This window comes from Triticum aestivum, chromosome 6D (genome assembly GCF_018294505.1).
Source record: "Triticum aestivum cultivar Chinese Spring chromosome 6D, IWGSC CS RefSeq v2.1, whole genome shotgun sequence".
In the NCBI taxonomy this organism is placed as follows: Eukaryota; Viridiplantae; Streptophyta; class Magnoliopsida; order Poales; family Poaceae; genus Triticum; species Triticum aestivum.
The window spans coordinates 12,146,720-12,170,656 of NC_057811.1; the positions used below are offsets into that span (position 1 = coordinate 12,146,720).

Sequence of the window (23,937 nt, forward strand, 5' to 3'; positions counted from 1 at the left end):
GGTTCTGTCTTCCCATTTCATGTGCTTCGCTCCTTTTCTGCAGGCAAGATGCAAAGTTTCAATCGGAGCACGAACTGCCGATTACAAGAAGACAAACCACGGGTTGAGAGTGGGTGCACGTCCGTCACAGCGAGCTGATTAGTTTATCATGGGGTTTGTTTAAGACTCTACTTTCTATATCGTCTTTTACTCACACTCAGCTGATTAGCGCGTTGTGCCACACCGTAATTAAACTCAATTTACTGCTTTTTGTGTAGTGCTTTGTACTACGTTTTGGCTAAACAATTGTGAATGCCTCTGCTTTATATGAAAATATAATTGGCAGCAGAGTCCTCCTGTGTAGCCTTTTATTTATTCTTTGAGACTTCTAGACTTTGTGTTTTTCTAAATAAATTTTAATAAAAATAAGCAGCAGAGTCCTGTTGTTTTCCTCAAAAAAAATTAGCAATGTTCCCTAGCTACTTGTATGAGTATTAGTTTGTTTTAATTACTTGCGTGTATTATCATCCTTTTTTGAAAAAAACCATCTAGATCTATTTAAAAAGATCACCAAAAGTACAAAGTATCCCAAACATAATAAACATTACATCCAGGTCTCTGGACCACCAAACGACCACTGTCACCTTCAAAACAAGCCGCGGATGTGCTGTTGTCACCACTTCCCTACTGGAGGCGGCCTAACCTTGTCGTTGACAACCGGGAAGTCTTCGTGCATACGCTCCTAAGGACCAGCACACTGGAGCCCCAATTGTCGTCCTTGAACACTTGAATCAGTCTGAATTGCCTGCCATTATATCTCGCCACCGCACGCGCACGACAAGAAACCTTAACATGGACATCCAAAGGAGACCGCAAGAACTCTCACAATTGCAAAGAAACAAGACCTCCCCTCGTCCCCCCTCCCGCGACGCTCCCGTGAGCGCCAGGGGGGGGTGCATCCCTAGCGCCGTCGCGAGCAGCCCCCCCTCCTCGCTCCTCCCTCCCCTCGCCACCGCCTCGACATACTGGCAGGCAAAGCCCGGCCAGTGCTGGCGGCGGCGGGACACTCTCCTTCCCCTGCTCGATCTGGTGGGCGCGGGGGCCTCCGGGTCAGCCGGCGGCGCGGCGTTTGCTCGGGGCGTGGCGGCGCGGCGGCAGCAGCTGGCGGCGGACTCACGGGCTGTGGGCGGCGGTGTGAAGGGGCTGCAGCGGTGGTGGTGTGCGGTGGGTTCTAGCGGCGTCTCGGCCAGATCTGGGCCCAGGCGGCGCGGGCCGAGGGCGGCACGAGCTGCGAGCGTCCGCCCCTACCGTGGCCGCAACTGGTGGTGGTGGAGGCGCAGCGACGGCGGTAGATGGGCGTGTTGGTCGGGCTCCAGGAGTTGACAACAGCGGCAGGGCAGATGGGCACCCCGGTGAGTATTCTTGGCGATTGGTGGTGGTCCGTGGGGATCCTCCTTGCCGGTGGTCGGATCTGCGTCGATGGCTTTGCGCGGGTTTGCTGCGGTGGGGCGGCACAGGGGTGTGTCCGGTGTGGAGGTTGGCTGGAGGGATGGGCGGTGCCGACGTGCTTGGGCCACCCGCCACTACCACAGGGGTGTGCCGATCCGGATGCGTCCGCTCCCCCACCTCCCCCTTTCCCCGTCCGTGTGCGGGTCGTCGCAGCTCCGACGGTGTTCAAGGCGCGGCGTATGCTACGGTTCGTCGGTCGGGGAGTCCCTGTGGCTCAAAGTTGATCTCTTTGGATGGTCTTGGGGGTGTCTGGATGCTGGGCGGTGGCCCTGGTGGCGGGAGGCACGACGTTCGTGGGCAGAACTTGCACCTCCGATGCGGGCGAGCGGCCATGGCCATGCGGGTGGGTGGTCGCTGGTGGTTGGCGGTGCTTGGATGCGTCGGAGGGGTGGGTGTGCTAGGGTACATCACTTGCCCAATCTTGTATTGGCCGACGGCGGTGGCGTCCGTGGACACCGTATCCTTCATGAAGGCTCCGCCGCGGTGCCCTTACCTCTTCAAGTTGCTCCGGGTGAAAACTCGACCTTTGGATCGGATGGTGGCGCCTATCATTGCTCGTTCCCTTCTAGGAGGCACCATCTTGGAGTCCTTGTCCCGTCGTTTTCCGTCTCACCTCTCCTCGGAGGCTTGGAGGTCTCTGTTGGTTCCAAGCGGTTCATCCTTGCGCATGTGTAGTGGCTTGGTAGTCGTTGGGGTGGTGTGGCGGTGCTCGGCACCTTTGTATCTTGCCTTGGGTGTGTGTGTCATGTGCGGTGGTGGCATGAATTTGTATCATGTTGCTTGTGGATCGTGCTTTATATATAAAGCAGGGCGAAAGCCTTTTTCGGTAAAGGAGACTGCAAGAATCTACACTAGAGCTCTGTCGAGTTCGTCCAGATAGACAAACTTGAAGAAGATAGGAGATTGAAAGACCAACTCCAAAAAAGAAGCATCACCACCCGCCTGAACATCGCCCATGCGAGGACTAAAACCCAAACCCTAGGCTAAACTATTAGCCCGAGCCGAGGCAGCGGAACCCCCTCCGGCAGAGGGGAGGTGAATACACGGACTCACCAGTGTTACTTGGAGGGAAGGTGTAACCCTAGCTACCGCTAGGGAAAGAAATCTTGTTCATAAACCTATTTGGAGATATCCGTTCATAATATAGTATTTGGTACTGCTACCGCAGCTTTCATGAAAGCATGTACCTTGAAATTTTTAGAAAGATTGCAATGAAATTTTTAGAAAGATTCAACCATTGAAATGGGACACTTGCTGCGCATTTGGAGAAGCAGGAGAGACATACACATGGGGTGAGAGTGGGTGCACCTCGGTCCCAACGTGCAAGTTTAATGTGTATGGCTGCTACCGGGCTTTTGCGTGTGCTTTTGCGCGTCTTCAGACGAAATTATTATTACAACCACTAGAACATTTTACATAATGTTAAGAGTAAAGCATTGCCATGATGGTGGACTATCTTTATGCTACAATTCGATCGAATCTGGAACAATAAAAAAATAACCAGATTACATATAGTATTCGTGTTTCATGTTCTACCCCCCCCCCCCCCCCCCCCCCCCCCCCATGTAAAAGGCTACTGTGTTTAGGTCTGAATAACCAAAAGACTAAGCTAGAACAATCAATGTGCAACTCAATAAAACACTACAAATATTCAACCTAGATATGAGCACATTTCTACAAGGATAACACAACATGATATCCTCACAAAGTTAAGTAGAACATCACATACCCCTGTACATAACAGCCAACCAACTAATAGAACTTCCCTGCAAAAAAAAACAACTAATAGAACTATCAGAATAGTAACCTTAGACATCAGCGGAATTTTGGAGCTAGAGCTCATGTGCCACTCTGCAACAACAGCCTTGTTGCATCTTCCCATTCCCACCTCCAATCTTGGCAACAGAAGCCGCTTGTTGCTCTCGGCCTTCTACAACAAGAGCCTTGTTGCAAAAATATTTTTCAAACCGTTTTCTTTCCCGAACATGTTTCTTCCTTCGATCTTTGCAACAAAGGTGTTGTTGTGGTGACCTTTGCAACAAGACCTTTGTTAAAAAAAAGCATCTTTGGCTCGCAAACAAAATTGTGCCATTGCAACAAGAGTCCCTGTCGTCGGTGGCTTGATCCTGTCCAAAACGAGATGGGGAGCATAGGAGTATAGGAGCACGCTGTTGGGTGTGGGGCGTAGTCGGTCACGACCAGCAGATTGCTTTCGCGTGGAGGAGGCTGACAGGGCACGCTAGAACCCGCGAGCTCCCCCTAGAGTCGTCGACAGTGCCATGGATTAAAGGAGGGGGAGGTGAGGCCGTGGCGGCCATGGATGAGAAGGTGCACACGGCGGCGCTGAAGGGAGCTGTGCCGCTGGGTTTAGGGTCGTTCAATTATGGAGGGGAAGTTAGAGGTGCGCCACCACACGCCAGTGGGGACCTATGTCTGTGTCTTCGTGCAACCGATCTCCTGTTGCTCTCGGTAAGATTGCAACAGGGGCTATGTTGCAAAAAACAAATCTATGGATAAGATTGATGTGGGTGGTTCGATCAAAAGAAGATCCAATTGATCAGTTGGCTGAGCAGGAGCGTTATGAAAGAGTGTATAGTGTAAATCTAATCTGGGTGAAAAATGGTCATCTTGGAGTAACCATAGTTGATGAACTATTTTGCATGCAACTAATTGACGGGTTGGTCTGGTGAGAAGCAAACGACAAAAGTAAAATTCAACTATTGCCTCGTAGTAACTCATAAGAGCAACTTCAATAGCTCCAATAAAAATCTTTTTGTAAAAATCATTTTACGGGATGACTGTATAATTTAAGGAATGTTTTTAACATCTACTTTTCTTAGTTCCCGTAAAACTTCTTCCCTTAAAATAGAAATATATTTTTTAGTATTCCATATTAAACAACGATGGGCCCCGCAAGTCAGTGACACACCGGGGCGACGGCGGCCGGAGCAGTGAGGTGGGGCAGAGGAGGCATGGCAGTGGCGGTGGCCAGCCTTGCGGAGGCAGCGCGACGACGGTCGGAGCAGTGAGGCGGGGCAGGGGAGGCGTGGCGACGGCGGCCGGAGCAGTGAGGTGGGGCAGAGGAGGCGTGGCGGTGGCGGTGGCCGACCTTGCGGAGGCACGCGAGAGCGGTCGGAGCAGTGAGGCGGGACAAAGGAGGCTTAGCGGCGGCGGTGGCTGGCCTTGCGGAGGCGGCGCGACGGCGGTCGGAGCAGTGAGGCGGGGCAGGGGAGGCGTGCCGCGCGGCGGCCGGAGCAGTGAGGCGGGGCAGAGGAGGCGTGGTGGCGCGGTGGCCGGCCTTGCGGAGGCGGCGCGACGGCGGTCGGAGGAGTGAGGCGGAGCAGGGGAGGCATGACGGCGGCGGCCGGAGCAGTGAGGCGGGGCAGAGGAGGCGTGGCGGCGGCGGTGGTCGGCCTTGCGGAGGCGACGCGACGGCGGGCAGAGCAGTGAGGCGGGGCATGGGAGGCGTGGCGACTTCCGGGATGACATAATCTTTTTTCGGGTTTATGGAAGCTGTTGGAGACTATATTTTTCTTTGGCCTCGATTTGCCGTAAACGGTAGTTTTTCTGGAAAACGGAAAAATACTTGAAAAGGCGTAAAATACACAGAATACACATCCACACAACGAAAGCGTAATCCCTGGGTACGCTTCCCTCGAGCACACAGCATCATCCTGAAATCACTGAAAGTAGGGGGGCGGTGACGGCGGAGCCTGGCGGCGGGGCGCGATGGCAGTCAGACGGCGGTCATGGGAGGCTGGAGCGTGGCAGCTATCGGACTGCTGCAGGCGCGGCTACGGCGTCGATTGCTATTGCGTCGCCCCTCGGGCGGTTCAGTCGCGGCGGCACACTCGCGTGCAGGCCACCTCAAGCGCGTCGCCCTCCGCCGCGGTGGAGCCCAAGCTGCGCCGACGACATGGTCGCAGTCTCCCACAAGATCCCCACACGGGCCGGCAGTGAAGGTACAGTCTAATTTGATTGTGCTGTACTCTTGTGGCGAACTTTTGCAGACTGCTAGTAATTCTGTCCCAAATCAGTTTGTAAAATTTGTACTGTAACTATTAGTCAGTCAGGTCATGCCGCCCAGTTAAACTAAAGGATGAATACAAATTAAACGAGAGAATCAAAATGAGAAACATTACATTAATGGGGCAGCACTCACCTTTGGATCAACCTTTGATATAAAGCCAACATAGTCAGGTCATGCAGCCTAGTTTTAACAATCTGAAAGCCAACATGAGCTGGGCTTGTGCATGTGGGTTCGTATGATGGTGCTAAATTACTTTGTTAGGACCTCAGCGCACATGATGCTGCCTCGAGCCTTCAGCCTATGAAGAAGAAAAATGCCCACTTGACATAAAGCTGGTGGCTGAAATGGAGTCCCCTTATTAATTCAGTCGCCCTTAACAGCTGTTAGACTCACATCTGCCATTAGCACCACCACCTCCACATCACAGCCAGGAAGCACAGCCATGGAGGCGACGGGGGTGAGCTTGGGGAAGGCCGCGCTGGGCGGCGCACTGGGCTATGCCACGTCCAAGGCGGCGGAGGAGATCGCGCTGCAGCTCGGTGTCGAGCGCGATGTGAACTTCATCAGGGACGAACTGCAGATGATGCAGTCGTTCCTGATGACGGCCGATGAGGAGCAAAGCCAAAATAAGGTGCTTGCCACCTGGGTGAACCAGATCGGGGCCCTGGCCTACAAAGTGGAGGACAGCCTAATGGACTTCGGCCTCCACTCGGAGAAAAAGCCTTTTTGGGGGTGCATCCCCCGCAACCCAGGTGACCGACGCCGCATCGCCAAGGAGGTGAAGCAGCTGAGGGCTGAGGTGGAGGACGTGAGCAACAGGAACCTGCGCTATCGGCTCATCAAGGAGAGCTCAGCCTCCAAGCCTACCGTGGCAGAGGAGCAGGCCAGCATCGCCGGCGCTGCAATGTTTGGCATCAACGAAGCAAGGTTTGCTACCCTAGAGCATGAAAAATCATCAGAGGTGGACCTCCACCAGCTAATTACGAGGAACGATGTGAATCTTAGGGTGATCGCCATGTGGGGAACCAGCAGTGATCTCGGGAAGACGTCTGCCATCCAGAAGGTTTATGATGACCCAAAGGTATTGAAAATGTTTGGATTCTGTGCTTGGATAAGGTTGATGCATCCTTTCAGTCCACAAGAGTTCCTCAGGAGCTTGGTATGGCAATTTTATGGAAATTACCATGATGAGGTCGGAAAGCCTGAACAAGAAAGAAGAGTTGGGGCTGAAATTCTGGCCAACATGGAGAAGATGGATCAAAGAGATTTAGCCCGTATGTGTAATGTGGAGTTGTGTAGGAACAGCTACCTGGTTGTCATAAATGACCTGGTCACCATAGAAGAGTGGCATTTCATTAAGAAGTTATTTCCTGACAACAAGAAACATAGTAGAATCATCGTTTCCACGCAGCAAGCTGAAATTGCAAGCTTGTGCACAGAGAACCCATACCAAGTTTCGGAGTTGGAGCAGTTGTCATGTGATCAAACAATTTATTTGTTCCACACAAAGGTAAATCTTTTTCTTGTAGGTTTTCTGCTATGTGTTTGTTTCTTTTTCTGTATGGATGATTGATTCTTCTTTTCATTTAACGCCTAGTTGCAGAATTCAAAACAGCAGACCAGTATGGATGGTGTTCGTGTGGCAATGCATGACACCAACGACAAAGCAAGGCTTGCTACGTCAGAGGAGAAACCGAAGGTGGGACTCCACCAGCTGATCAAAATTCAAATTAGATTTGCTTGTCTATGGATTATATTTGGGTTCCATAAATGTTCAGTAGTGTATTGTTTCTATCCTCATACACGCACGCACACGTCGTGCACGTGCACGTTATGAATGAGCTAATCCTGGTGCTCAAACATATTCAACAAAATATAAAATTTAGAGGGAAATAACACACTAATTGAAAAATACATTCTGCTTTGAAGTTAAACTATGGATATATATGAACTTAGATGATTTTTGGGGCATACTGCTGTCACTAAAAGTGTGCATTTGAAAATCCTCAATATTTTGAAAGACACGCAGCAGGTAGTCTAGATGTGAAAATGTGTGGAGTACAGGTACATAAATTCTCATATATCTGTTTTTTGTTTAGGCTATGCATGCATCATGTTCTGCTGAGCCTATATCCGACTCAAACATAGTTACTACTACCAAGAAGAATACATCAATGTCCACCGGTGAAATACAGGAGGAAGACCAAGAACCTAATAATGCAGGTGCTGAAAAAGCTCATAACCCAACTGTTAGAAAGAAGGTTGATCGCAGCAGGACACTGACACTGGCTGATGGACTGCTCTGTGGGCGAGAAACAGAGAAATCTTTTGTTATCAAGTTAGTGGGCCAACCAGACCACAATCAAGGCCGTAAGGTGATTTCAGTTTGGGGAATGGGGGGTCTTGGAAAAACCACTCTTGTCCGAAGCATCTACCGAAACCAAGAGCTTGGTGGCTGGAAGCGTGCTTGGGCCACTGCATTGCGTCCTTTTAACCCTGAAGTACTCCTTAGAGATTTGGCTTGGCAGCTTCAGAATACTGTTCAAGAAGATCCTGCTCGAGCAACAACAACTGGCGTGCAGAAGAAAAACGTATCAGGGATGAAACTTCAAGAGTTGAAGCAGGAGCTAGCTCGGCTACTAACAGAAAAAAAGTGCCTTATTGTTCTTGATGATATATCGTCCACTTCTGAATGGGAGTTGGTCAAACAGTGCTTAGATAATGCTGAACGGATCATAGTCACCACAAGAGAAAAAAAGATTGCCGAACATTGTTCAAGAGAAGTCAGGAACATGTACCCTCTTGGAGTTCTGAAATATGACGAGGCACTTGACCTGTTCATAAAGAAGGTACTTTTATATTTAGTATCATTTATTACCTTTCATATGAGTTGTGCTTCTCCTTGCATCAGTACAAATATCATAAGTTTGAGCCTTCTCTCTGCCCAGACTTTGTGGAAGTATAAAAGCTAATATCTGTTTGAAATAAAAATGTTCATGCTCCAATAGTATTATACATACCAAAATATTTGATCTATGAAAAAGCCCTCCATTATTATATCGAACAAAATATTAGATCTGGACCAGCTTGCTGAATTCAAGGCACACGTCATGGTGGGAGTTGGGTTCATGTGAATAGGTGCGGTTTTGGACACTGTGAGTGAAGCCTCCTGATGTGCAGCGTGTTGGAGCCTCCAGAGGATGGTGGGCCAGTTAGACCTGTGCATGGTTAGCCCGGCTGGGAGGCCCGAGCCTGAAAGCCCGGCATTTGGGCCATGCCCGGGCTCCATTTTCTGGCTTGAAGCCTGGCCCGAAAAAGCCAGAAATGACCATAAATGTACGTTTTATTCAAAATATAGGTATATTTTATTATTTAATACCCCAAATATTATTATTTAATTTAAAAATGTAACTGTTCATGTGTTTCGGGTTGGACCGGGCTCATGCTTGGGATTTTTGCTTTGGGCTTTGACAAGCCCGGCCCGGTGAATGATCAGGTTTAGGGCCAGTGATGGCTAAGAGTTGGTCCATTTCTGGGTGCTATCAGGAGCTTGCCGGTGGCAGTCACAGATTTGGCAGAAACCGGGGCAAGCAACAGCATGCATGTTGCTGCGCCCATGTGAGCCATGACTGGCGGCTTGCTGGATCTGCAGGAATCATCTTGTTCGCAGGTTCACGGTGGCGTCTGCAATGTGAAGGTGTTGTGGCCTCGCGTGGCAAGGGAGTGGATCCTGGTGGAACGTGTGCCATGTCAGCATAGCGATGTGACTCAAGTTGCCTGGTTTGGCTGGTGTCTAAATTCGTCGGCGGTGCATGTACGATGACCATTCCATTCTTTAGCTAGTATGGGTTGTTTGCATCATGACGCGGCGAGCGGATAACATCAAGTGTCTTAGGTGTCTGTTGCATAGATGTAGGTATGACTTTGTGTGGCATTCAGGTTGCCGACCGTGCTTGGTGGTTCAACATCTTTACACTGTGGACAGGGTGTCTTGCGTGCTCATCTTGGACTTGCCGGCACTTCCTCATTGTGTGAAGTAGCTAAATCACTATGTTAGGAGTTAGTCTTTTTTACTGGTATTGTTTGGAGTAAATCTTGTCATGACAGTAAAATTGTCTTCTTTTTACCGGTATTGTTTGAAGCGGATCTTGTCCATAAAATACAGTTACTAACCTGACATCAGGTTTGATACCAAGCTTATGCATACAATTTTCAAGGGCAAAAATAGCACCCATTTTTCCTCATCTTTATTTTCATTTCACAGGGAAAAATATGCAAAATTCTTCAACAAATGTAAATAGTACTTTTACCCGATTTTTTGGGATTTTAATAAAGTCCAGAACATGTTCTTTTTTTACCTAGAGCATGCGCTCTTGGGTGTACATTTGAATTTTAGCAGTATCTGGGATTGCCATGTTTAGGGCACAACAGAATATACATGGAAATTCCAATGCTTAGTTAATTCTCCATATGCAGAAAATTAAAGTTCACACCATTCCATGTAATAGTACTCCACCCGATCATAATAATTGTTGTGATTAAAATTATTATGGATTGGATGGAGTAAGAAATTTAAAGTTCAAAAATAATAATTTTTTTATCAAAGTTGGGGATTTTTTTCACAGTGAACCTACCCTTGTGATGGTCAGCGACTCAACTCTGGCTTCTAGAAGCCACTTGAAGCTAGGACAAACAAGTTCATATTATTTCATATTCTTAATTTAACCACAATAATTCTTTAGTCCAAATAATTAACTTTGTCAAATAATGTCTGTTGCAGGTATTCAAAGACAATATTGTAAAAACTGATTTAGCCCCAGCTATAATGGAACAAGCAAGAGTTACCCTGCAAAAATGTGGTGGACTTCCCCTTGCAATAACGACCATCGGTGGATTCCTAGCCACTAAGCCAAAAACTGCGATTGAATGGAGAAAAATGAATGAGTGTATTAGCTCTGAACTGGAGATAAATCCTGAACTTATGACAATAAAGTCAATTCTTATGAGGAGCTACGATGGTCTACCATACCATCTCAAGTATGCTTTCTTGTACCTGTCCATATTTCCAGAAGACCACCGAATTAGGTGGGGTCGCTTGATGAGACGGTGGATTGCAGAGGGTTACTCAAGGGATATGCTTGGCATCACTGCAGCTGAACTTTGTCGGAGGTACTTTGATGAGCTTTTGGATAGGAGTATGATCCTTCCAGGGGAAGGGATAGACCAATACAAACAGAAAATCAATTCTTGCCAACTTCATGATATGATCCGTGAAATATGTGTCTCAAAGGCTAGGGAGGAAAACCTTGTTTTCACACTGGAGGAAAGATGTTGTTTGAGCAAGACACAAGGTGCAATACGCCATCTTGTCATAGGCAGCAACTGGAAAAGGGACAAAGATGTGCTGGAGAGCATGCTAGACTTGTCACACGTACGGTCATTGACCGTGTTTGGAGAGTGGAGATCGTTTTTCATCTCCGAAAATATGAGGTTTGTGCGAGTGCTTGACTTAGAAGACACACTGGGGTTAAGAGATCATCATCTTGATCAAATCGGGCAGCTCCGTCACCTCAAGTACCTTTCTTTTCGAGGATGTTGCAACATTTTCTGCCTGCCTAATTCTTTCGGGAATTTGAGGCACCTCGAAACACTGGATGTTAGAGGTACACGCATATCTGAGTTGCCAACAATAATCACCGATCTTCGGAAGCTACAAAACCTTCATGCAGATGATTATGTGGACCGTTTTGGTGTTAGGGTAGAGGATGACATAGTTGATAAGTATCAAGGTTACATTGATCGTATTTCCACAGGTAAAAGATGCAGCGTTTTGTTGTCTAGCAGTCATGTTTTCTTGAGACCACAAGTATTAGATGCCGGTTTGAACAGGTATGATATATTCAATCTATACCGCTTCCAGGAGAGGAACCTAGATGGCATTATTCTTCCTAAAGGGATTGGTAAATTGAAGGCCCTTCATGCCCTAGGTGCTGTTGATGTTTCCGGGAGAAATGGAAATGCCACTGTAAAAGAGTTTGGAGAGCTTACTCAGCTACGTAAGCTTAAAGTGGGTGGTCTGAGCTACAGAAACATCAATGAGTTATGGTCTGCCATTGCTGATCATAATCAACTTCAATCTTTATCAGTTGAAATAGGTGACCCGAATGAAGATAGGAATGAGTTAGATGGCTGTTTTGGTGAGGGTTTGTTGCCACCCAGCAGCCTGGAGAACCTTGCTCTGCATGGTAAGCTAGTCAATGTAACAGAATGGATCCATAGGCTTCAAAATCTCTCCAAGTTGGTGTTAAAACGTAGCAGATTGGAGCAAGATGATGCCATACAAGCCATCGGGGTCCTACCAAATATAGCGGTACTACGCCTGCAATTTAACTCGTTCATGGGGGCACAACTCCATTTCCAGGGGTCATCTTTCCCGAGCCTCTTGGTGCTGTGGTTCGATAGATTAGATAAACTACGGTCGGTGTTGTTTGAAGAAGGCACAATGCCCAAGCTTGAGCTGCTACAAATTGGTGTGTGCACAGAGCTGAAGGTCATCTCCGGGCTGCCAGCCCTCAAAAGCCTCAAAGAAATTCAGTTGCCTAAAAATGGTGACAGTTATTTCAATGAAATATTAGAGGTGCAGAAAGATGGTTACAGATATTACAGTAAAATATTTGAGGTGCAGAGGGAGCAGGTTGAGAGACAGGTAGCGGAGCACGTGAGAGTGAACATTGTTGACTGACTATTAAACTCTCTCTCTCTGTGTGTGTGTGTGTGTGTGTGTGTGTGTGTTTCCATCGGATTCTTATTACCGCACTTCTGCCTTCTACTCCTATACATGCAGATGCAGTAGGACTAGTAATTGACGTCACTCGGGCGTATACAGCAGGACTGTAAGTCTGTAATGCAGCAGTGGTATGTATCACTTAAAAAACGCACTACATAGCACTTCCTTTGCTGTGCATTCATATAAAAATCACAAGCTACTGACAGGAAGTATCCTTTGTGTATTCCTTTGTTGTATTCCTTTGTTGTATGCCATATGCAAATTGCAGCTAGAACAGGATGATGCAGCTGAAGCCGAAAAAAGAAAACGGCAACTTGCTCTGTTCCAAAAGAAGAGGGATAATACATCACAGTCGGTAACACATGTAGTGCTGCCGCTTCAAGATTAACCATGTACGGGCACAACAGATTAGCCATGTATAATACAGGGGCAATTGACTCTCTCACAGCCATCTCATTGTATGAACCATGTATGTATCATGTAGTATTCATGTTTGTTCCCGACACTGAATTTTACTATTTAACTACTTTCTTTTTCTCTGGTGGCAACTCCGGACTTATGTGACTTTTCAATTTTCGTTTTCGGAACCCACTGCACTTAGCACGTCATCGTATTGGATGCAGTTTTCAAGTTCAGCTGGTATTATTCATTGCTTTCTGTCATCGTATCATCGGGCATTGCAGCTGGAAACGGGATGTTGGCTGGCTGTTGTGCTCTGCTAAATTAACTGACGCCAAAAAAAGGACAGCGGCAACAAAGAAAGACAGAGTCCATTTACTTAGGTATGGTGCAGTCCCTGCGAAGCGCTGAACCGAAGTGGCAGCTCGGTTGTCTCAGTTGCTGCGTGAGGCGTGAGCAATACTACCTCGCACTCTAATTTCATTAGTTACCCACCAAAAGGATGGGCAGATACATTTATTAAGTTCCACAATTCAACAGAGGACCCCATGTATTGTGGTGAACCTTTAAAAGGTACCAGCGGCCCTTATTGGGCGGTAATTACTAATTACTCGTACTGGCGCCATTCATGATTCATGAAGTGATTTTAAATCAAATTGGTTGATTTTGGTTTTGAATTACTCACTCATAATGGTCGAGTAGAATCCCCGGGCACCATCATAAAGTCCTTTGGGGATGTATAACCAACAAATCAATATCTATCCCTTCAATGAAGTTAGCACATTACAGAATGTAATGCTCTCTGCATTTCGCAAGTTAAATAAGTAGTACTCCCTCTATAAACTAATATAGGATCTATTAGATCGAAAGTGGCCTTTGGTGGCCGAGCTACCTGCAAGCCGGAATCAGCCCCGTCAGTGCTCGTCACGATCGGTGCCAAGCGTGCATGATGCTCCCATATATTGACTGTATTCGTAGAAGAGTCCGCTGTACAGCGGCTGTATTTGCTTTATTGATATTCTGTGCGGGCTCACGTATACCAGCAGGCACCGGAGTGCAGCACACCTCCATGTCGCCGTCAAGCGTGCATCACTCCAGTTTCATGTACGCAGCACGGGAGTTGACTCCGTCAACATGTGCCATGCCAGGGTGACTGTTCGTTACCGTCGAGTCCAGCAAGAGCCTTTTGAGTTGTTGACGACCACACCCTCTGCATCTCCATCCTCTTACACAACTGCTGCGGTCGTATCTTGAGGAGCCATGTCGTTTGAGTCACCAACGACCTTGCTCTCACCACTGCAGTACAAGGCAACATTGGCTTCCACCAATCGGAACTGGTCTTCCGCAAAGCTGCGGTCCATGGGTTCAGAAGAAATCACCTCAGCGGAGCGCCCGCGAGCTTCATGGATGGAAGCAACCACAGACTCGACAACATCGATTCCGCCACCCAAAAAATCACCTGTGTGTAGCCTACGAACCAACCTGGAGCACACACACGATTTTTTGGTTTGCGATGCATGTCAGATGGCCAAGAGCCATCAACTACCTTATTCCCGTTCCAATAGTGAGTCCAAAGCCCCTTTAGAGCTCATTTATTCAGATGTTTGGAGTCCTGGACCCGTCTCTGTAGGCAGACAAAAGTACTACGTCAGTTTTATTGATGATTTTAGCAAGTTTAGTTGGATCTATTTGCTCAAAAATAAGTCTGATGTGTTTGAGAAATTTCACCTCTTTCAAGCTCATGTTGAACGTCTTTTCAATCGTAAAATTCTCGTTATGCAAACAGACTGGGGAGGTGAATACCAAAAGCTCAACCCTTTTTTTGAGTGCATTGGCATTACTCACCATGTCTCTTGCCCTCATGCCCATCAACACAATGGAGCTGCAGAAAGAAAACAACAGACACATTGTGGAAGTTGGTCTCTCCCTTTTGGCCCATGCATTCATGCCATTAAAGTTTTGGGACGAAGCGTTCCTCACAGCTGTCTGCCTTATCAATCGTGTTCCTAGTCGTGTTATTAAAAATCAAACTCCTCTAAAACATCTTTTTGGAACCAAACCAGACTACACCTTCCTTTGCATTTTTGGGTGCGCTGTGTGGCCCAACTTATGCCCTTTCAACAAGCGGAAGCTTGAGTTTCGCTCTAAGCAATGTGCTTTTTTGGGTTATATTAGTCTTCACAAGGGGTACAAATGTCTTGATATCTCTTCCGGGCGTGTCTATATCTCTCGCGACGTTGTTTTCGACGAACAAGTCTTTCCCTTTGCTAAACTTCATTCAAATGCCGGTGCACAACTCCGCAAAGAACTTGTTCTTTTACCATCTCATCTTCTTCCACGTAATTTTCTCCAAGGAGTGGATGCAGCTGCAGGCCCTATGTCTATATCTAATACTCTTGATGATCATTCTGCTGAAAGTGTGCAGGAAACAGGCCAAGAAATCAGTGAAGAAATAGGTCAAAATGATCTTGATTTTATGCAGCCAGGATCACATGTTGCAGAGGATCCGGACGCAGCCCCTGGAGCGGATTCGGGTGGGAGTATCACCTCGGGATCGCTCCCTGATGCAGCAGCAGCGCCATCTGCCCCGGGATCCGCGTCGCCAGACGCGTCAGACGGGCGGCCAGGCGGGCCCCCTGGCGGGCTGTCTCCCGGTCGGCTGACACCCTCGTCTGGGCCAGGCGGGCCAGCCCCACGCGCCTCTTGTCGGCCAGGCGGGCCACCCCCTCGTGCTCCTGGTCGGGCCACTCCTGCGGCTCCGCGGGACCCACGTGGCGGCTCGGGTGCGGGCTCAGACGCCTCTCTGCCGCTGCAATCTCTAGCATCCAGCCCGGATCTGCCAATTGGCAGTTCGCCACGGGCGGCAACACCGCATCTTGCTGACCCGTCCCAGGCATCTGCCTCGGGATCGGCTGTGGTCGGCTTGGGATCTTCTGTGGCTGCCGCTGACTCTGCCAACTCTGCTTCACAAAACCGGCTGCAATTCAATCTGATCAACCTGCTCCGCCTCCTCCTGTGCGCTTGCAAACCAGGTCACAAAGTGGTATTATCAAACCTAATGTTTATAAGGATGGTTGTGTCCGTTGGGGCTCTTTTTGTGCTGTAGGTGAACCAAAGAATGTACGTGAAGCACTTGGTGGTCCGAAGTGGAAAAAGGCCATGGATGAGGAATACTTGGCACTCCCGGTTGTGTTCCAAGTTACAGTCTCTTGGTACTCCGTTCTCCGGATTGAGAGATATGAAGTCTCCAATAAGTTCTACAGCTGTAAATGGAGGAGAATAGTTCTGTCAGTGAACATATACTCAAAATGTTTGGGTATCATAATCACTTGACTCAGCTGGGAGTTAATCTTCCGGTTGATAGTGTCATTGACAGAGTTCTTCAATCACTGCCACCAAGCTACAAAAGCTTCGTGATGAACTATAATATGCAAGGGATGGATAAGACAATTCCCGAGCTCTTCGCAATGCTAAAGGCTGCAGAGGTAGAAATCAAGAAGGAGCATCAAGTGTTGATGGTCAACAAGACCACTAGTTTCAAGAAAAAGGGTAAAGGGAAGAAGGGGAACTTCAAGAAGAACGGCAAGCAAGTTACTGCTCAAGTGAAGAAACCCATGTCTGGACCTAAGCCTGAGACTGAGTGCTTCTACTGCAAAGGGACTGGTCACTGGAAGCGGAACTGTCCCAAGTATTTGGCGGATAAGAAGGATGGCAAGGTGAACAAAGGTATATGTGATATACATGTTATTGATGTGTACCTTACTAATGCTCGCAGTAGTGCCTGGGTATTTGATACTGGTTCTGTTGCTAATATTTGCAACTCGAAACAGGGACTACGGATTAAGCGAAGATTGGCTAAGGACGAGGTGACGATGCGCGTGGGAAATGGTTCCAAAGTCGATGTGATCGCCGTCGGCACGCTACCTCTACATCTATCTTCGGGATTAGTTTTAGACCTGAATAATTGTTATTTGGTGCCAGCGTTAAGCATGAACATTATATCTATCTTGTTTGATGCGAGACGGTTATTCATTTAAATCCGAGAATAATGATTGTTCTATTTATATGAGTAATATCTTTTATGGTCACGCACCCTTGAAGAGTGGTCTATTTTTGTTGAATCTCGATAGTAGTGACACACATATTCATAATATTGAAGCCAAAAGATGCAGAGTTGATAATGATAGTGCAACTTATTTGTGGCACTGCCGTTTGGGTCATATAGGTGTAAAGCGCATGAAGAAACTCCATTCTGATGGACTTTTGGAATCACTTGATTATGAATCACTTGGTACTTGTGAACCATGCCTCATGGGCAAGATGACTAAAACTCCGTTCTCCAGAACAATGGAGCGAGCAACAGATTTCTTGGAAATCATACATACTGATGTATGTTGTCCAATGAATATTGAGGCTCGCGGCGGATATCGTTATTTTCTAACCTTCACAGATGATTTGAGCAGATATGGGTATATCTACTTGATGAAACATAAGTCTGAAGCATTTAAAAGGTTCAAAGAATTTTAGAGTGAAGTGGAAAATCATCGTAACAAGAAAATAAAGTTTCTATGATCTGATCTTGGAGGAGAATATTTGAGTTACGAGTTTGGTCTTCATTTGAAACAATGCGGAATAGTTTCGCAACTCACGCCACCCGAAACACCACAGCGTAATGGTGTGTCCGAACTCGTAACCGCACTCTATTAGATATGGTGCGATCTATGATGTCTCTTACTGATTTACCACTATCGTTTGGGGGTTATGCTTTAGAGACTGTTGCATTCATGTTAAATAGGGCACCATCTAAATCCGTTGAGGCGACACCTTATGAACCGTGGTTTAGCAAGAAACCCAAGTTGCTGTTTCTTAAAGTTTGGGGCTGCGATGCTTATGTGAAAAAGCTTCAACCTGATAAGCTCGAACCCAAATCGGAGAAATGTGTCTTCATAGGATACCGAAAGGAGACTGTTGGGTACACCTTCTATCACAGACCCGAAGGCAAGACATTCGTTGTTAAGAATGGATCCTTTCTAGGGAAGGAGTTTCTCTCGAAAGAAGTGAGTGGGAGGAAAGTAGAACTTGATGAGGTAACTATACCTGCTCCCTTATTGGAAAATCATAGAAATCAGTTCCTGTGACTCCTACACCAATTAGTGAGGAAGCTAATGATGATGATCATGTAACTTCAAATAAAGTTACTACCGAACCTCGTAGGTCAACCAGAGTAAGATCCCCACCAGAGTGGTACGGTAATCTGGTTCTAGAGGTCATGTTACTTGACCATGACAAACCTACGAACTATGAGGAAGCGATGATGAGCCCAGATTCCACGAAATGGCTTGAGGCCATGAAATCTGAGATGGGATCTATGTATGAGAACAAAGTGTGGACTTTGTTTGACTTGCCCGATGATCGGCAAGCCATAGAGAATAAATGGATTTTCAAGAAGAAGGCTGACGCTGACGGTAATGTTACTGTCTACAAAGCTCGACTTGTTGCAAAAGGTTTTTGAAAAGTTCAAGGAGTTGACTACGATGAGACGTTCTCACCCGTAGTGATGCTTTAGTCCATCCGAATCATGTTAGCAATTGCTGCATTTTATGATTATGAAATTTGGCAAATGGATGTAAAGACTACATTCCTGAATGGATTTCTGGAAGACGAGTTGTATATGATGCAACCCGAAGGATTTATCAATCCAAAGGATGCTAACAAAGTGTGCAAGCTCCAGCGATCCATTTATGGACTGGTGCAAGCATCTCGGAGTTGGAATAAATGTTTTGATAGTGTGATCAAAGCATATGGTTTTATACAGACTTTTAGAGAAGCCTGTATTTACAAGAAAGTGAGTGGGAGCTCTGTAGCATTTCTAGTATTATATGTGGATGACATATTGTTGATTGGAAATAATATAGAATTTCTGGATAGCATAAAAGGATACTTGAATAAGAGTTTTTCAATGAAAGACCTCGGTGAAGCTGCTTATATATTGGGCATCAAGATCTATAGAGATAGATCAAGACGCTTAATTGGACTTTCACAAAGCACATACCTTGATAATGTTTTGAAGAAGTTCAAAATGGATGAAGCAAAGAAAGGGTTCTTGCCTATGTTACAAGGTGTGAAGTTGAGTCAGACTCAATGCCCGCCCACTGCAGAAGATAGAGAGAAAATGAAAGTCATTCCCTATGGTTCAGCCATAGGTTCTATCATGTATGCAATGTTGTGTACCAGACCTGATGTGTGCCTTGCTATTAGTTTAGCAGGGAGGTACCAAAGTAATCCAGGAGTGGATCATTGGACAGCGTTCAAGAACATCCTGAAATACCTGACAAGGACTAAGGATATGTTTCTCGTTTATGGAGGTTGATACGTCTCCAACGTATCTAAATTTTTTGATTGTTCCATGCTATATTATAATCTGTTTGGATGTTTAATGGGCTTCATTATACACTTTTATATTATTTTTGGGACTAACCTATTAACCGGAGGCCCAGCCCAAATTGATGTTTTTTGCCTATTTCAGTGTTTTGCAGAAAAAGAATATCAAACGGAGTCCAAACGGAATGAAACCTTCGGGAATGTGATTTTTGGAACAAACGTGATCCAGAGGACTTGGAGTCTACGTAAAGCAATCAATGAGGAGGGCACGAGGTAGGGGGGTGCGCCCACCTCCCCCAGGCGCGCCCTCCACCCTCGTGGCCCCCTCGTTGCTCCACCAATGTACTTCTCACTACTGGAATCAGCTAATTTGCCATCTGCCAGCTCTTTGCCGTCTGCTAGCTGACGGCAAAGAAGCTCTTTGCCATCAGCTACCCAAAAGCAGACGGCAAAGAAAAGGCAGACGTCAAAGAAGCTCTTTGCCATCCGCGAGCTCTTTGCCGTCCGCTGGCGGACGGCAAAGAGAGAGGTGGCCCCCACCCCCCGCCCGTTTGGAAAAAACTTAACGCCCCACCTCTTTGCCGTCTGCCAGCAGACGACAAAGAGGGAAAAGGGCGGACGGCAAAGAGAGGCGGACGGCAAAGAGGAGACTACCTAACGGGCGGGGGGGGGGGGGGGGGTACGGGCCGTTACTCTCTGTTCTCTCCTCGCCGCGCCCCGCCACCACTTCCCACCCCACCGCCGCCGCCGCCGCCCCACCACCCCGCCGCCCCGCCGGCCCCCCGCCCCGTCGCCACTGCCGCCCCGGCCCCCCGCCGCCCCACCACCCGTCGCCCCCGCCGCCCCGTCGCCCCCGCCGCCCCGGCGCCCCACCGCTCCGGCCCCCCGCCGCCCCACCGCCCCGTCGCCCCCCCCCCGCCCCGACCCCCCGCCGCCCCGGCCCCCCAGGTGAGCTCTACCTCATTTTTTTCCTTTTTTTCTGTTTTTTTAGTTTTAGGTTTATGTTTAGTTTAGATTTAGTTTTAGTTTTAGGTTTAGTTTTAGTTTAGTTTTAGGTTTAGATTTAGTTTTTTTCCTTTTTTTCTGTTTTATTAGTTTTAGGTTTATGTTTAGTTTAGATTTAGTTTTAGTTTTAGTTTTAGTTTTAGATTTAGGTTTAGTTTTAGGTTTAGTTTTAGGTTTAGTTTAGTTTGAGGAAAGAAGAAGAAGAAGAGAAAAAGAGGAGAGGAGCAGAAGAAGAAGAGGAAAAAGGAAAGGAAGAAGAAGAGGAGGAGGAGAAGAAAAAAGAAGAAGAGGAAGAAGAAGAAGAAGAAAAAAGAGGAGAGGAGGAGAAGAAGAAGAGGAAAAAGGAAAGGAGGAAGAAGAAGAAGAAGAAGAAGAAGAAGAAGAAGAAGGAAAAAAAGGAAAAAAGAGGAAAAAACCCCGACCCAACACGGCACCCCGACCCGACACGGCACCCCGACCCCGACCCGGCACCCCGACACGACACCCCGACCCCTACACCCCGACCCCGACCCCGACCCCGACACCCCGACCCCGAGCCTGACCCGACACCCCGACCCCGACACCGACAAGGCACCCCGACCCCGACCCGGCACCCCGACCCGACACCCCGACCCCGAGACCCCGACCCCGACACCGACACGACACACCGACACCGACACCCTGACACCACACCCACCCTTACGCCGACACCGACACGGCACCCCGACCCGACACCCCGACCCCGAGACCCCGACCCCGACACCGACACCCTGACACCACACCCACCCTTACGCCGACACCGACACGACACCCCGACCCCGACCCGGCACCCCGACCCCGAGCCTGACCCGACACCCCGACCCCGACACCGACACGGCACCCCGACCCCGACCCGGCACCCCGACCCGACACCCCGATCCCGAGACCCCGACCCCGACCTCGACCCCGACCCCGACACCCCGACCCCGAGCCTGACCCGACACCCCGACCCCGACACCGACACGGCACCCTGACCCCGACCCGGCACCCCGACCCGACACCCCGACCCCGAGACCCCGACCCAGACCCCGACACGGCACCCCGACACCGACACGACACCCCGACCCCCGACACCTCCCGAAAAGGTGTTCTTTGGCCTTCCAGAAGCCGACGGGGTCATATATTTGTGAATTATTAGTTAGGTCATATATTTTTCGATTTTGTTATGAAAAACATCATATATAATTGTGTTGATCGGGTAGTTTTAAATGTGCAGTTGTTTCATCGCTGCGAGGTTTGGTGTTCGACGACCTCGCCGTGCGTTTGACGAGCTCTGCCCCTTCGTTCGTGGGTGAGCACAAATGACATGTCCTCCTCCCCCATTAATTATTTGATCTATTCCGATGAAACTTGATAGCTAGCTATATATGTGTCTTGAATCATCAGTATGCGTAACCAATATGTGTCTCCCGTTCGAAAGCGTCATAGTTATAAATATGCATGCATTTGCATATTTATAACCTTGATTCTTTCGAATTGTCCAACGCTATCCATGGACAGCCCGAGTATGTTTAGATTGGGTTCGTTTTCCCATATGCTTTGCTCCGGATCCGACGCATAAATTTCGTCAGTGCCTCCCCTGTTGTTCTCCGGATACACATCCTCTCTGTTTATTGCAGAGACGTGTATCAGGAGAACAGCGGGGAGGTGCTGCCGAAATTTTGCGTAGGATCCGGAGCATAGCATGGGAAAATGAACCCAATCTAAACATACTCGGGTGGGATTAGGACCTATCATTACCTATTAGAGTGTAGGTTGCATGGACGTAATAAAATTGACAAAGTAGATCAACTGATGAATATATACATGGTGAATTATATATATATATATATATATATTTGTTGTGTGTCTAGTAGCTCTGAAAGTCAAGATGAGTGATCGTGCGTGGATGTACACCGGTCACACTGGTCAGAACAAATGGAGCACTGAATGGTTCACAAAAACCAAGGGGTTTGTGCGAGCCGCATTTGCAAATGGCCAGAGGAAAACCTGGTGCCCCTGTTTACGGTGCGGCAATTGGGAAAAGAGGACAGAGGCTGAAATGGGCAAACACCTGCAGAAGAGTGGTTTTACGCCCGATTATACGGTGTGGACATTTCATGGTGAGTCTGCCCAACGTGACCGAGCTGAGGTGGATCGTCGTCGCACCGACGAGCATGGTACCGGGATGGAAAACATGGTGCAAGACTTTGATGATGCTCGGGATTCGGACGAGGAGATGGAGGAATCTGCAAAGGCCTTCAATGAAATGTTGGAGTCTTCAAAACGTCCGCTCCATGAGCACACTGAGCTTTGTCAGTTGGATGCCATCTCACAAGTAATGGCTCTGAAGGCTCAGTTCAACTTGGGCAGAGAATGCTACGATGCAATGATGACAGTATTTGGACGCTTTCTACCCAAAGGCCATGTAATGCCTGCAAACCTGTACCAGTCGGACAAAATCCTCCGTGCACTGAAGATGCCCTATGATAAGATACATGCCTGTGAGAAAGGATGTGTCTTGTTTAGGCTTGACTATGCGGACTTGAACTATTGTCCCATTTGCAAGTCTTCCAGGTATGTTGTGGTAGACAACGGTATGGGTGAGAAGACACAGACCAAAATCCCCGTTAGTGTTCTTCGGTATATGCCAATCGTACCAAGACTTCAACGTCTTTTCATGGTCGAAGAGACGGCCAGACAGATGACATGGCACAAAACGGGCAAAAGAACCGAACTAGATGCAGATGGGAATCTGATGATTGTACACACATCGGATGGTGTTGCGTGGAAAAAGTTTGATGAATTACATGGTGACAAAGCGGCAGATCCGAGGCATCCTCGAGTCGGCATCAGCACGGATGGGTTCAGTGTGTTTGGTATGACGGCAGCCCAATACAGTTGTTGGCCCGTATTTGTCTTTCCACTCAATCTCCCCCCCGGACAGATTATGCAAAGAAAGAACATTTTCCTGACGTTGATAATTCCAGGGCCCAACTATCCGGGGAAAAATATGAATGTGTACATGCAACCGCTTAAGGACGAATTGCAAGAAGCCTGGGATAATGGGTTCAAGACATACGACGCCTATAGCAAACGGAACTTCATAATGCGTGTCTGGTACATGTACTCGACGCATGACTTGCCGGCGTATGCGCTATTCGTTGGCTGGTGTGTGCATGGAAGGTTCCCGTGCCCCACATGCAAGGGAGCTCTTGAGTTTCGTTGGCTTCAGGCCGGTCGCAAGTTTTCTTGCTTCGACATGCATAGACAGTTCCTGAATCCTCGCCATAAGTTCAGGAAAGACAAGAAGAACTTCATCAGAGGTAGAGTTGTCAAAAACTCTGCACCACCTGCATTGACAGGCCAACAGACCCTGGATCAGTTAAACGCTCTCGAGCCAGATCCAGAGCGTCCAGGGTACTTCAAGGGGTATAATTCTAAGCACGCCTGGACTCACAAAACATGCTTATGGGATCTGCCTTACTTCAAAGACCTCCTTTGCCCACACAACATCGACGTGATGCACACTGAGAAGAATATCGCCGAGGCACTTTTTGGTACATTGTTCGGCATAGATGGGAAGTCAAAGGATAATACTAAGGCTAGAGTCGATCTGGAGGCGCTATGTGATAGGCCGTTACAAAACATGAAAGAACCGAAAGGAAAGCAGAACTGGACGAAGCCAAAGGCATGGTTCAATCTTGGAAGGCCAGCTATGAGGGAAATTATCTTGTGGGTGAAAATGCAGTTGATGTTCCCCGATGGGTATGCAGCGAATCTACAGAGGGGAGCCAGTCTTGATAAATTGAAGATATTTGGTCTCAAGAGTCATGATTGGCACATATGG

General features: G+C 47.9%; 1 protein-coding gene across 4 annotated transcripts; it reads left to right on the forward strand.

Moving 5' to 3' along the window:
* The first annotated feature begins 5,152 nt into the window (after positions 1 to 5,152).
* LOC123143068 (disease resistance protein Pik-2) lies at positions 5,153 to 12,840 on the forward strand. 4 transcript variants are annotated; one of them, XM_044561847.1, is made up of 5 exons: positions 5,153 to 6,445; positions 6,524 to 7,028; positions 7,116 to 7,217; positions 7,618 to 8,367; positions 10,299 to 12,840. In XM_044561847.1, exons 1-5 carry the CDS (start codon positions 5,961 to 5,963, stop codon positions 12,258 to 12,260), a joined length of 3,804 nt encoding a protein of 1,267 aa, XP_044417782.1. In that variant the 5' UTR covers positions 5,153 to 5,960; the 3' UTR covers positions 12,261 to 12,840. The 4 variants fall into 4 exon arrangements, with proteins under 4 accessions (XP_044417782.1, XP_044417779.1, XP_044417781.1 ...); XM_044561845.1 differs by having other exon boundaries at positions 5,172 to 5,450; positions 5,780 to 7,028; XM_044561844.1 differs by having other exon boundaries at positions 5,153 to 7,028.
* Positions 12,841 to 23,937: the final 11,097 nt, after the last annotated feature.

What these genes read in the sequence shown, in the direction of transcription:
- LOC123143068 (XM_044561844.1), top strand. Translation starts at nt 5,961, where the DNA reads ATGGAGGCGACGGGGGTGAGCTTGGGGAAGGCCGCGCTGGGCGGCGCA. An exon ending in TTTATTTGTTCCACACAAAG is followed by an intron (nt 7,029 to 7,115) that starts GTAAATCTTTTT and finishes TTTAACGCCTAG; the next exon opens with TTGCAGAATTCAAAACAGCA. An exon ending in CGTCAGAGGAGAAACCGAAG is followed by an intron (nt 7,218 to 7,617) that starts GTGGGACTCCAC and finishes TTTTTTGTTTAG; the next exon opens with GCTATGCATGCATCATGTTC.